Source organism: Hibiscus syriacus, unplaced genomic scaffold (genome assembly GCF_006381635.1).
Source record: "Hibiscus syriacus cultivar Baekdansim isolate YM2019G1 unplaced genomic scaffold, ASM638163v2 tig00111398_pilon, whole genome shotgun sequence".
Classification (NCBI taxonomy): domain Eukaryota; kingdom Viridiplantae; phylum Streptophyta; class Magnoliopsida; order Malvales; family Malvaceae; genus Hibiscus; species Hibiscus syriacus.
In genome coordinates this window covers 2,384,616-2,399,482 of record NW_024063081.1, presented here as the reverse complement: position 1 = coordinate 2,399,482, position 14,867 = coordinate 2,384,616, and the positions used below count along the sequence as shown (strand labels likewise).

General features: G+C 37.7%; 1 protein-coding gene and 1 pseudogene across 1 annotated transcript; both read left to right on the top strand.

Annotated features, from left to right (window-relative positions):
- Positions 1-1,631, top strand: LOC120161232 (4-hydroxyphenylpyruvate dioxygenase-like). Its single transcript, XM_039171500.1, has 2 exons — positions 1-1,184; positions 1,277-1,631. The coding sequence occupies exons 1-2, from the start codon at positions 52-54 to the stop codon at positions 1,449-1,451; spliced, it is 1,308 nt and encodes a 435-aa protein (XP_039027431.1). The 5' UTR covers positions 1-51; the 3' UTR covers positions 1,452-1,631.
- An 11,480-nt stretch (positions 1,632-13,111) lies between these two features.
- Positions 13,112-14,867, top strand: LOC120161018 (annotated as a pseudogene).

The following is a 14,867-nucleotide window of genomic DNA, read 5'->3' as shown; positions in this document are numbered from 1 at the left end:
CATTTTATATATCACGCCTACCATCCCCGACCTCCTCGAAATCCACAAAAAATGGTCCAGTCGAACTCCACCCAGGATTTCAAGTTGGTCGGATTCTCCAAGTTCGTCCGCTCCAACCCCAAATCCGACCGCTTCGCCGTCAACCGTTTCCACCACATCGAATTCTGGTGTTCGGATGCCACCAACACCGCCCGCCGTTTCTCCTGGGGTCTCGGCATGCAATTCGTCGCTAAATCCGACCTCTCCACTGGCAACATGACCCATGCCTCCTACCTCCTCCGTTCCGGCCAACTTAACTTCCTCTTCACCGCTCCTTACTCCCCTTCCATTTCCCTTTCCCAAAACATCTCTCCTCACTCCACTGCCTCCATCCCCTCTTTTGACCACGCCCTCTGCCGCTCCTTCTCCGCCTCCCACGGCTTAGCCGTCCGTGCCATCGCTCTCGAAGTCGACGACGCCGAGACTTCCTTTTCCACCAGCGTCTCCCACGGCGCCTTACCCTTTTCCCCTCCGATCACTCTCGGCAACAACAACGAGGCTACCATCTCCGAAGTCAAACTCTACGGCGACGTCGTTTTGCGTTACATCAGTTACAACAAAAACACCAACTTCCACAGTGATAACTTCTTGCCCGGCTTCGAGAAAATAGGAGACGAGCTTTCTTACCCGTTGGATTACGGAATCCGAAGACTCGATCACGCGGTCGGCAATGTCCCGGAGCTGGGCCCCGCCGTTTCGTACGTTAAATCATTCACCGGCTTTCACGAGTTCGCAGAGTTTACAGCTGAAGACGTGGGGACCAGCGAGAGTGGGCTAAACTCGGTCGTTTTAGCCAACAAGGACGAAATGGTGTTGCTCCCGATGAACGAGCCGGTGTTCGGGACGAAGAGGAAAAGCCAAATCCAAACGTATTTAGAACACAACGAAGGTGCGGGGGTTCAACATTTGGCGCTGGTGAGCGAGGATATATTCAAGACGCTGAGAGAAATGAGGCAGAGAAGCTTGGTGGGTGGTTTCGAGTTCATGCCGTCGCCGCCGCCCACTTATTACAAGAATTTGAAGCAAAGGGCAGGCGATATTTTGAGTGATGAGCAGATCAAAGAATGTGAAGAGCTGGGGATTTTGGTTGATAGAGATGATCAAGGCACTTTGCTTCAGATTTTCACTAAGCCCGTAGGTGACAGGCAAGTTCCCCTTACCAACCATCTTTTTTTTCTTCCAGATTATATATAAAATTCTGATATGGTTAATGTGAATGAGAAACTTTTTATTGCAGGCCAACCATATTCATAGAGATAATACAGAGAATTGGGTGCATGGTGAAGGATGAAGAAGGGAAGCAATACCAGAAAGGTGGATGCGGAGGATTCGGGAAAGGAAACTTCTCGGAGCTCTTTAAATCCATTGAAGAATATGAGAAATCTCTTGAAGCCAAGCAAATCCCAGAATAGTTGAATGAGGTACTTGCAAATTAGTATCAGAATCTATACAACTCTGTTACTGCTATCTGTACTCGAAGCTAAATGTTACCTCAACATTCAAACAATAAACGTCATGTTATCTAAAGAATGTAACATCTGATTTTACTAGATAAACTCTTGAATGAATAAAATAGCAAACTTTTCTGTGCATTTTACTTTCATTTTTATTTTATCCTAGTCTAATACACAAATTGTTCTTCGAAATATATACCTTTTTTTCAGTTTACCATAAAAGTTTTTCTCCGTTAATTTAGTTTCCTTCCTAAGTTAACAAAGTATTATAAAAATAAAATCTAATAAATCAAAACACGTCGGTTGTTAATGAATAATTATTATTTGGGGATGTTTATTATTATTAAAATTTTATGTTTTAAATATAATTTACGTGTTAATTATTATTAGAATTTTCTGTTTTAAATATAATTTTGATGTCTTTTATTATTAAGGTTTTTACGTTATAGTATCTCAAAATTCAAATCAATAATATCAGGTTGATATTCGGATGGTTAGATTGAGTTCCTCAATTTTATGATAAAATTTTGAAGTAAAATGAACTTTTTTTTAATTGATTGAATTTCGATAAAACTAGAATTTTAATGAATTAAATCAATTAAATCTTTCTAAAATTAAAAGAGGAGTAACTATTTTGAAAAATATCAAATTTAAGATTTTGCAAAAATAATTATATCAATTAATTTTAAGAGAGAGTTATTTTATTGATTTCTAAAATATTTTATGTAAAATTTCCCTCATGAACTTGTAACTATTTTAAACCAAATAATAATTTTTAAATATATTTTATAGATATAACAATCTCACATTTTATTCATTCAAATATACAAAATTTTCTCTAAATTTGTTTTTAAAATATGCGTATAATATGTATGTGGACCAGTTATGAACATGTGCAAAATGCAGAGAGTTGATATACGAGGGAAATCAAACAAAAATTGGGCCTAAAAGTACATGTACAAAATGCACAAAGTTAATATACGAGGGAAATCAAACAAAAATTAGGCCTAGAAGTGTGGAATAGTTAATAATGTGAGACCCATGAGAGAGTCGTGTACCCAATTGACAACTAATTCACAGATATGATATAACACTTTCTAAAAATTATATGTTGTGATTTATAAGTTACATTAAAGGATGTTTACTTTCTGATACGGATTAAGTTCAAACGATTCATTAGCTAATGGAATAATATGTTGTGATTTATAAGTTGCATTAAAGGATGTTTACTTTCTGATACGGATTAAGTCCAAACGATTCCTTAGCTAATGGAATAATGTCCATCGACACAATACCATCAACTCTTAGTTCGGGAAAATAAAGTCAGAGAAGAGAAAATCCTTTCTGCTTGTCCTCATCAGCACCGCCCGAACTATCACATCCTACGTAGTCATTACCATCAGTTCCGCTGATGCAGCATTATCCAGTAATGTTGTGCCTAATTCAGAGTTGTCTGTCCAGCTCAGTTGATAGAGCACAAGGTTCTTAATCTTGTAGTCGTGTGATCGAGTCTTATGGTGGGCAATTCATAATTCGGAGATCTCCCACGAAAGCTGCTCTCAACTTGACGTTAGGGGCAACCTACTATCCCACCTCTCCCTTACCCCATTACATATGGGAATAAGGGTCAACTAATTTTGTGTGCCTAATTCAAGGGTTTTATATAATAATAATATCGGACCTGATGCATGCTCCATGCGTGTCGATATTAATATTTATATTACATAAATTTTACTATATAATATAATAAAAAATTAATTAAAATATAAATAAATCGTTATTTTATTTTAAATAAAAAATTAAAAATATTAGATAATTTTTGAATTAATTAAATTATCAATTTCGAGTAATCTATAAATACATGATATATATATATATATATATATATCCAACCTCCCGAGCATTTGATATTGATTGTCCTTGTTTATAATACTATATACAAATCCTTTTCATATGTGAAAAATTATATTATTAAATAATTTCTCTTTATGTATACATTTTCTAAATTCACTTTATATTATATAAAATACTTTACTAATAAAAATTTAAGAGCACGTTTGATATGTATATCTCTGTTTTGCAGACGATATGATATTGTTTATAAAAGCTTCTCTTGATCAATTAACAGTAATACGAGATATTTTTTTATAACTTTTGCATGGAGTCGGGATTGAAAGTGAGTATTGAAAAGATCACTATGTTTTTCTCAAAGAATGTTCCTCTGGATTTATGTTCTTATATAAGTTCAACCTTTGGCTTTGTTGTGGTCTCGGATCTCGAAATGTATTTGGGATTCCCCTGCTTCATTCAAGGGTTAATGCCCCTTCCAATGGTTATTTGGTGCAAATGGTTCAGAAAAGATTGAGTGGGTGAAAGACGGAAACGCTTTCGCTTGCAGGAGAATTACTCTCGCTAAAGCTGTCTTATTAGTAATACCTGTTGCGGAAGACGGCTATCGGATAGAGTAAAATCGCAACTAATAATTTGAGAAAATAAAAATGAAGATAAAAGAAACACAAAATTTACGTGGAAAATCCCTAAATATTATAGGGTAAAAACCACGGACAACGATAGCAGAATTTCACTATGAGAAAATAGGAATTACAACTTCCCTCGATCTACCAAGGAGAAAACAATGATAATTCTCTCTTGATAAAAAGGAGAAAATAACTCTCAAAAAACTCTCTAAATTCTCTTTAGTATTGGAAGAAAGCTAGAATGCTTTGGGATGATTTTGAAGCTAAATGAGCTAGGGTATTTATAGTTGAAGCTTAAGGACTAATTTGTAAATACTCTAAATTACAATGACTAAAATTAATTATCCCATTGCCCAAAAAAATCAACAATTTCAGTTGTGCATTCGGTGCCCCCTAAATTTGACAAATTTAATATTTTGTTTTCCTCAACTTTCCACCGAAAGTTTGGCAAGTGGTAGTGCCACTACTTTTCAACAATCTCTCATTTGAAGATTTGATTAGAACAATCATATCTTCACACCATTCTTTCTACCTTGTACCTTCATGTTGCTTATTTATCAGCATTGATTGCCTTCGTCATGAAATCTGCTATGTTGTCTTTGGTATGGATCTTCTATATATCTACTGTCCCTTCTTCCACCTTTTCACGAATGAAATGGTACTGAACTCGTATGTGCTTTGTCCTTGAATGAAATGTTGGATTCCTTGCTAGATGCAAGGCGCTTTGACTGTCACAAAATAGAGAGACATACTCTTGATTGTGCCCAAGCTCCTCCAATAGCATCTTCAACCAAATTGCTTCTTTACTGGCTTGTGTAGTTGCGACATATTCTACCTCTGTTGTGGATGTAACCATAACTGACTGCAATTTTGAAACCCAGCTTACAGCTCCACCAGCAACTTTAAACACATATCCTGTAGTAGATTTGCTTTTATCCAAATCCCCTGCATAGTCAGAATCTACATACCCATTGATTAGTAAGTTTGATCCTCCGTAACATAATGTAACATTTGAGGTCCCTTTGATGTATCTCAAGATCCTCTTTACTGTATTCCAATGCTCTTTACATGGATTCGTCATGTAACGACTAACCACTCTCACTGCTTGTGCAATGTCTGGTCTTGTGTATATCATAGCGAACATTAAACTTCCCACTGTTGATGCATACGATACTCGAGACATCTTCTTCCTCTCTTCTTCATTGCTAGGACTCATACTGGAGGATAATTTGAAGTTATTAGGAAGAGGGGTAGAAATTGACTTACAATCTTGCATGTTGAATCTTGACAATATCTTCTTCAAGTAATTCTTTTGTGAAAGTCAAATCTTTCTATTATTTCTGTCTCGGTGAATTTGCATCCCTAAAATCTTGTTTGCTGATCCCAAGTCCTTCATTTCAAATTCCCTAGCCAGTTGTGCCTTCAATTCTTCAATATGATCTTTGTTGGGTCCTGCAACCAACATGCCATCCACATACAACAACAATATAACAAAATCGTTATCACCAGACCTCTTGAAATAAGCACAAGGGTCTGCATTAAGTCTGTTGTATCCAAGGTACATAATGAAGGAATCAAATCTCTTATACCAACACCTCGGCGCCTGCTTTAGACCGTACAGAGATTTGTTCAACCTGCAAACCAAGTTCTTCTTTTCTTTTTCTTCAAAACCTTCAGTCTGGAGCATGTAAATTTCTTCTTCAAGATTTCCATAAAGAAAAGTTGTTTTAACATCTAGCTACTCTAGATGTAAATTCAATGTAGCACACATTGCCAAGACTACTCGAACTGTTGTTAGTCGAACCACAGGAGAAAATATTTCATTGAAATCAATACCTTTTTTTGAGCATATCCTTTTACCACCAGTCTTGCACGATACCTCTCTACTTGATCGTCACTATTTCGCTTGATTTTGAAGACCCATTTGTTACCAATTGGCTTCCTTCCTTGTGGTAGTGGCACAAGGTCCCATGTATTATTTTTATGAAGGGCTTTGATTTGTTCTTGCATCGCCATCATCCACAGTGAAGCATCTGAGTTGTTTATTGCCTCCTCGTATGTTGATAGCTCACCGTCCTCTGTTAAAAGGTAGTATGCAATATTACCTTCTATAACATAATCTGAGTGCCAATTGGTACGTCTTCTCACACGATCTGATTGACGAGTTGTTGGAGCTTCAGAACTCTCTGGTTCGTGTTCATCATGTGTTGGTTCTGCTTCAGAAGAATCTCCTTGTTCAAAATCCCTTTCCACATGTATCTGTGTAGTCTCTGACTTTTCAGTGTTATCATCATCTTCTTTTCTTTGTAGCTTATCTTCTACAAAGATAACATCCCTGTTCATGATCACTTTGTGGGCAGTGGGATCCCACAAGCGATACCCCTTTACTTCATCAACATACCCCAAGAATTTGCATTTCCTGGATTTTGGATTCAGCTTTGAAATTTCTTGGGAGTTGTACATCACGTAAACTATACTTCCAAATACATGGAGGTTTGAATAATCAGCTGGTTTACCAGTCCATATCTCCATTGGTGTCTTCAGCTCTATTGCAATTGATGGAGCTCGATACACCAAATAACAAGCGGTATTGACTGCTTATACCCAGAATGATTTTTCTAGGCCTGCATCCCTCAACATTGCTCTTGTTCTTTCTAACAAGGTTATGTTCATCCGCTCTGCCACTCTATTTTGTTGAGGAGTGTTCGCCACTGTGAACTGTCTTTTGATGCCTTCTTTCGTGCAAAAGTCATCAAATTCTTCGCTTGTGTATTCTCCTCTATTATCTTTTCTGAAACACTTGATCTTATTTCCAGAATCAAGTTCCACCCGCGCTTTGAAGTTTTTGAAAGTTGAAAACACATCTGACTTCTTCTTAATAGGGTACACCCAGCATCTCCTAGAGTAGTCATCAATAAATGAGACAAAGTATTTTGCTCCGCCTAGGGATGTAACCGGTGCTTTCCATACGTCAGAGTGAACCAATTCTAGAACACTTTTGCCTCTAGAATTTGACGTGTTGAATTTCAACCGGTGCTGCTTACTTGTTATGCAATGCTCACACAAGGTAAGTGATACATTTGTTAAGCCTGAAAGTAGCTTTTGCTCCACAAGGACTTTCATTCCTTGTTCTGACATGTGTCCAAGTTTCTGATGCCATAACATTGTCGAATCTGAACTACATGAGGCAACAGAGGCTTCTGCTTCTACCAAAGTCTCTCCCTTCAGCATTTACAAGTTTACAGCTATCTTTTCACCTTTCAGCACCACAAGCGCTCCACGAAACACCTTCATGATTCCTTTCCGTGTTTCAGTCTTGCTTGCATTATTATCCAACAATCCGTAAGATAATAAATTTTTCTTCAGGCCTTTCACATGTCGCACATCTCGAACAACTTTAATTGTTCCATCATACATCTTCAATTTGATGGTTCCCACGCCAATGATCTCTAAGGCATGATCATTGCAACTATACACAGATCCTCCTGAGACAGGCTCATAATGATGGAACCATTCTCTTCTTGAGGTCATGTGATATGTTGCTCCTGAATCAATGAGCCATATATCTGCAAATATTTTTCTGCCTTCTACGGTGGTTGACGCTTCACAGCATAGAGCATTGTTTGCGTTTTGTGAGTACTATAAAATATACGCAAATAATGTGCAAGTATACATAATCGCTCAAGTAATATAATGATGACTGAGTATTGTCTCCACAGGGATTGGGTGAAATTACGAAAGTCTAACCAAAGCAACACACTAAATTATCTAAGTATAGTTAGTCTTGATATATACAAATGTCACGGCAATGGATATGTGTATGCTGGTGGATGTGGATTGATGGTGTGATGGTGTAGCAAATGGAAATGCAGTGGCAATGATGGATGTTTAATATTGAGTATGGTGAAATGTCAAGGCAATGAGAAATGGTAAAGACAATAAATAAAAAGATAAATAAAATAAGAAGAAAATAATCCTCACGTGACAAGCTTCCAATGAAATGAATGGTAATGATTGGTCTAAGGTTGCTAAACTTATTTCTCAAGTATATTTAAGCTAACTGGTCTTTACTTACTCGACAGGGCTTTCCTAAAGTGTTCAAAAGAACCTAACAGAATAGAATGCCAAGGCATCTGCTCTCACTCAACGATGTTGGACAGCCTATCCTATTGATAAAGACACCCTTTTTAGTCGTTGAAATTATATCCTAGTCTCTTCCGAGATCTAAGGGATTAAGTTATAATATTCCTAGGCCGGTTCAAAGCCCCTTGAAAATACCATAACCCATTGCTTATGAGGATCTTATCTTGCGTTTCTTCCGAATACTTACAAGTATTTTTAGCTTAGGATTCTTCCGAATACCTAACCTTCATCTAAGAAATGGACATTTCCATGCCTCTTACAAGCCTAGATGGTGAAGCATTCATAAGCAAAGCAAATAAAGAACCAAAATAAACTTAAATATACTATTGAAAATAAAGTTCAAATAACCATTCAACCAACCACCACCAAATAAGTTAGTTCATGGTGGGGTTCGAAATATCCAAACACAAAGTCATGAAAATATTCGTTCCAACAACCCACAAAATAATATAAAAATAGCAGCAAAAAGGGAAGTGAGAAGAAGCTTTCGACGTGCCACCAGAGGTCTCCTCTCGGCCACCACGAACCATTTAGCTCGCTAGCTCCTTCCGGCGCCTAGCTTGCCACTCCTTGGAGCTTTATCAATGGAGGAATATCCCAAGGAAGAAGAAAGGAAAAAAGAATAAAAATGTGATTTTTATGCTCTATACGTGTGCTCTCTGTCCGTCCTCTCTCTCTCTCTCCCATGAGGTGTCATATATAATAAAAAATATCTAGGGGTAATGATGAGTTTGTTGGGTGCAAAATACCCCTCATACCCCTAGAATCACATGTTGTGCATGATCCTTATCCTCCAAGTGGCGGTGGTCAATTGGCAGCTCTGGAAGGCGGTTACAGCAGTCCTTCACGTGCAGAGACAGCTATCCAGTGCCAGCTGTCCTGATGCAGAAATATCTTTTTGTCTTTTTCTACGCCGAAAATGCCAAGGCATTTCAATCTGCTTTAGCAACGTGTGATGCCGCGGCATTACTTCCCAAAGAATCCTTTTTCTTGTTATTCCCTGCACACTATAGACAAACTGCACCTTTCCCTCAAACAGCACCATTAAGAAATAAAATAGTACAACCACTACAAATGCAACTATATGCAACTATATGCAACTACATGGTCCTAAAATGATTAAAATGAGCTTTTAAACAAACAATAACTTAAGTGAAAAAGGCTTTAAAAGTAGCCTTTTTAGGAAGTTAACAAGCATCTCCATCATCTGAAGTGTTTGCAGTATTGCCTTGTGGATTGGAGTTTTTATTTAGACTCCAAAAATCATTCTTCAAGTGACCCTTCTTTCCACAGTTGTAGCACTTTAAATTCTTCTTGTTCTTCGACTTCGATCTACCATGTTTGTGATTGCTGCTTTGGCCACGTTCTATTGATCTCCCTCTCATCGTTTTCAACGCTTCTGCTTGTTGCAGATTTACTTGTTTGTCTTCCTTGTTCTTACGCCAATTTTCTTCTTGGAGAACAGCAGCTGCAACGTCATCGAAGACTAGAGTGGTGACATTACTATTTGTCAAGTTGATGATGAGTTGATCATACGAATCAGGTAGACTTTGAAGTAGAAGTTCAGCACGTTCTTGTTCTCCTATTGTACATCTTAAGGATTTAAGCTGAGAAAATAAAGTGTTAAACGTGTTTAAGTGCTCCGTCACTGAAGTATATTTTGGTATCCGGAGAGTGTACAATTTCCTCTTAAGAAAAAGTTTATTGTGCAGCGATGTGGCCTCATACAATTTGGTGAGATGATCACATATCTCCTTAGTTGTCTTCTTCTCCTCGATGCTTGACAATACTTCATCTGCTAATGCTAGATGAAAGTTTACCATAGCATTCTCGTCCATTCCGATCCATTTGTTATCATCTGTGAAATCCACCGGTCTTTCACTGATAGTTGCTAGACAACCGTCTTTCCTCTGGATGGCCTTTATCTTCAATTTCTATAATGAGAAATTTCTCCCATTGAATTTTTCAATATCAAATTTCGTTGCCATAGCTTCTTTTACGGATAGCTCCCACTATTTCACTATCGTGAATAGTTCTCTGGAACCTTCAAAGAATGGGTAATAACTTCTTACTTTCTTATGTTGGAGGATCCACCTTTTGGTGGCAACCACAAAGACAATAAGCAGATATTACACACTCAAACCTGGCTCGGATACCAATTGTTGCGGAAGACGGCTATCGGATAGAGCAAAATCGCAACTGATAATTTGAGAAAATAAAAATGAAGATAAAAGAGACACAAAATTTACGTGGAAAACCCCTAAATAATATATGGTAAAAACCACGAGCAATTGTAGAAGAATTTCACTATGAGAAAATAGGAATTACAACTTCTCTCGATCTACCAAGGAGAAAACAATGATAATTCTCTCTTGATAAAAAGGAGAAAACAAATCTCAAGAAACTCTCTAAATTCTCTCTAGTATTAGAAGAAAGCTAGAATGCTTTGGGATGGTTTTGAAGCTAAATGAGCCAGGATATTTATAGTTGAAGCTTAAGGACTAATTTGTAAATACCCTAAATTACAATGACTAAAATTAATTATCTCATTGCCCAAAAAATCAACAATTTCATCTGTGCATTCGGTGCCTCTAAATTTGACAAATTTAATATTTTGTTTTCCTCAACTTTGCACCTAAAGTTTGACAAGTGGTAGTGCCACTTGACTTTTCAACAATACCTTCATATACGATGCAAATGACGGTGCTCCCGAAGCGAATTTATATAGAATTGGAAAGATTAATTCGTCGTTTCATATGGGGGATCTCGTTGAATAACAAGAGCGTCCATCTTTTTCGATGGGAAGAAGTTTGCAAGGAGGTCTCGGATTCCGAATCGATGAGTACTCAAAATTAAACTTTCATCATGAAATTAACTTTTAATTTAGTTTCTAAGTAATATGTCTTGTGGGTTTGTTTTCTTCGCGCCAAATATGTTGGAGTATTAGTAATGGGAGAAATGTGGATTTTTGGCGTGATGATTGGGTCCCAAACACGGGTCCTCTAATTAATATGTGCATTTGAATATTGCTCAAAGTATTGGATGTGTTCGAGTGTCAAACATGATGGATCAGCAAGGTGGGAGTTCTTCTAACGGTTACTTCCTTGGTCGATATTAGGCATTGCTACAATAAAGGGACCAAAGTCTTCGCTTATGAGAGACACTGTGGGATGGTTGGGTTTTGAGGATCATATCTTCTCGGTGAAATCAACATATGAAATCCGAAGTGGTATGGTCGAGGTCACAGTGGATCAGCTTTGGAAACATGTTCACACTTCACAGCTATCGAGTGCTACAACGCATCAAAATGTTCATGTGGTTGGTGTGCTGTGAAGCAGGTGACATATATAAGATAGAGCGGGTGGATCTGTTCAAAAGAAGTAACCCAAAAGGAGAGTCGCTTAGATAGTATGCCTCGACCGGAAGGTAAATTGATGACCAATGACAAGAGAGTGCGGAGACACTTTACTACGGATAGCCATTGTCCGATTTGTTCTATGGATGTGGAAGACATTAGCCAATGTTTCATTTATGTCCTCTTGCATGCTCTATTTGGTCGACACTGATCAGAAGGAACAAGTTATGGGGATTTCTCAGAATGGATCTTCGATGCTGTATTGATTTGAATATCACAAACCTGCAATATTTCGCAATTAACTTAAGTGATTGGGATTTATTTTTCGGTGTAATTATTTGGAAGTTTGGAACCTTAGGCTTTACGGGAATGCTATAGCCTTTGGGAATCCAATGGTGTTTGGTGGATCTGTTATAGAAAGGAGCCGAGACCTTATAGTAATTATGCAACGTGCTTTTGTTGATACATGTACTCCTAGCCGCGTGGATTCTTTGATAGGGGGTAGTCCTAATTTCTGGTATCCTCCTCAGGTGAAAATATTGTGGAATGGTTTAAGTTAAACACCAATGGTGCCAGAGCTAAACCAAATGATCAAGCGTCGTGTAAAGGGGTGATACGTGACCAAGGAGGTAGCTGACAAGTCGATTTCTCCAAATTTATTAGGATTTGTTCAATCTTAAAATCAAAATTATAAAAAATTTATGTTGATATGTTCTTTACATAAGATCTATATTGTCGATGATCATTTATATAATTTACTAAAAACTTTAAACCGTTATGATTTTCTTAAAACATGATGCTTTTATTTAAGTAAATATGAAAATATGAAAATCTTATTTAAACGATTTAAAAGATGAAATTTTTACATGAAAAAAAAATAAAATTCCCTATTTGTTATGAATCTTTCAGTTGACCAGAAACAAGTCAATAACCCCAAATTTTCTACCTCTTTCGAGCAATATTTTCAGTCTTTGGATATGAGCGTAAAATTGAAGCTGGAAAATTTTTATTTATTAATTGTAAAATGTCTTGCAACCCGCCAACATTCTTCAGTCAGAATAAAGAATTCCAGCAAAAATAATGTCAAAATCAAGGGTTGAAAACGAAGAAAAGAGAAAGTAAAAAGAAAAAAAAGGCCATGAAAGCGAAATACAGAGAGTAAGAGCTTGGCTTTGACTTGGACATTGCTAACAGATGTCAGAAAAGCTGTAAATGTGAACTGCCTTTGCTTGAAACCACAGCACTTAAGAGCTCGAAAACCAAATCAATGAGGTTTTAAAGGAAACAGAGATGAACTCATCAAGAAGAAGACTGGGTAAATAATATATTAAAGTGGTTGGTAATTTTTGGGTGCATTTATATTTTGATATGAAAACGCGTTGTTCAAAAAGTAGACTTTTATACCGTTTGATTCAAAGTCAAATTAACTCTGATTTAAAGATGATCACCTACACTACACCAATAAATAATTAAAGAAATTTACTTTCCTTCTTTAGGTTCCCCTCTTTCCATTTCCCTTCTTCATATTTACGTTGTTCTTTTTTTTATTTCCTCTCTCTCCATTCTTTTTGTTTTTCCTGCAAGAAACTTATTCTCTTCTCCAAGAAAGGACCCAACACTTTTAACCATCTTTTCCTTTCTGTTTTTTTGTGTGTGCGCGCTTTGTTATTGAACTGGAAAAAAGATTCCTGGTTTTGTTTTTTTTTCTTCAGATTCTGGGCTCTTATTCTCCATTTGGATGTGGATTTTTCTCAGTGATCGAACAGGAAAAGATCGGTGCAATGTTGGTGAGAATTTCTCTGGGTCTTGTTGTCCTCCTTTCAATTTCCTTTGGTGCTTTTGAAGCAACAGCTTACGATCGCATTAAAAATAACAAAAATCCTATATCTCCACTTTAGCTGCCATAGAATTCCCTCATCACATGAGCTTCAATGCAGTTTCTTCTTCTACAATTAGCAGTGATTGCAGCCTCTCAAAACAATCCCAAAGGATAGCAGCTTCCCAAGAAGATGAAAATGATGATGAACCCAAGAAGACGGCGAAGATCCACTTGAAGCACAGGCAGATGGATGGAAAGGTTGAGCCAAAAAAATCTATCTTGGAATCAACTGTGAGGGATTTGACCAGAATTCAGACACTTCATAAAAGGGTTATTGAGAAGAAGAACCAAAATGTCATTTCAAGGCTCAACAGTAACAAGAAGCATCCGGATCGGCATTTGAAGCCAGTGGTTCCAGAATCATATGCAGATGGGGTTCCTGGCCAGCTTGTAGCAACATTGGAGTCCGGTGTAAGCCTTGGCTCGGGCGAGTATTTTATCGATGTGTTCGCCGGTAATCCTCCTAATCTCTTCTCTTTGATACTTGATACTGGCAGTGACCTTAATTGGATTCAGTGTGTTCCTTGTTACGGTTGTTTCGAGCAAAATGGTCTGTATTATGATCCTAAGGAATCAATTTCCTTTAGGAATGTAAGCTGCAAAGATCCGAGGTGCCATTTGGTTTCATCACCTGATCCTCCTCAACTTTGCAAAGCTGAGAATCAGACTTGTCCTTACTATTATTGGTATGGAGATAGTTCCAATACCACTGGCGATTTCGCACTCGAGACATTTACCGTCAATCTCACATCTCCCACCGGGAACTCGGAATTTAGGCTGGTGGAGAATGTAATGTTCGGTTGCGGTAATTGGAATCGAGGTCTCTTCCAGGGCGCTGCAGGGTTGTTAGGTCTTGGTAGAGGGCCTCTTTCGTTTGCCTCGCAGCTGCAATCACTATATGGTCATTCCTTTTCCTACTGCCTTGTGGATAGGAACAGTGATACCAATGTGAGTAGCAAGCTGATTTTCGGGGAGAACAAAGATCTATTGAGCCACCCTGATTTGAATTTCGCATCTTTGGTGGCCGGCAAAGAAAATTCTGTCGATACATTTTACTATTTCCAGATAAAATCCATCTTTGTCGGAGGTGAAGCGTTGAATATACCAGAGGAGACATGTATCAGCTGTTGGTGCTGGTGGCACCATCGTTGATTCAGGCACAACACTAAGTTACTTTGCAGACCCTACTTATCAGATCATTAAGGATGCATTCGTGAATAAAACAAAAGGGTATTCAGTCATGAAAGATTTTCCAGTCTTGGATCCATGCTACAATGTTTCTGGAGTCGAAAACGTAGAGTTCCCAGATTTCGGGATCCAGTTCAACTGGGCGGTATGGAATTTCCCGGTGGAGAACTACTTCATCTGGCTTGAAGAGGATGTGGTTTGTTTAGCAATTCTGGGGACTCCGAGATCAGGGCTTTCGATTATAGGGAACTATCAGCAGCAGAATTTCCATATATTATGACACAAAGAAGTCTAGGCTGGGATATGCTCCTATGAAGTGTGTTGATGTATAA

Bases quoted from the DNA above. Each gene is read 5' to 3' on its own strand.
- LOC120161232 (XM_039171500.1), top strand. From the start codon at position 52: ATGGTCCAGTCGAACTCCACCCAGGATTTCAAGTTGGTCGGATTCTCC. The intron at 1,185-1,276 runs GCAAGTTCCCCT...TTTTTATTGCAG, and splicing joins ACTAAGCCCGTAGGTGACAG to GCCAACCATATTCATAGAGA.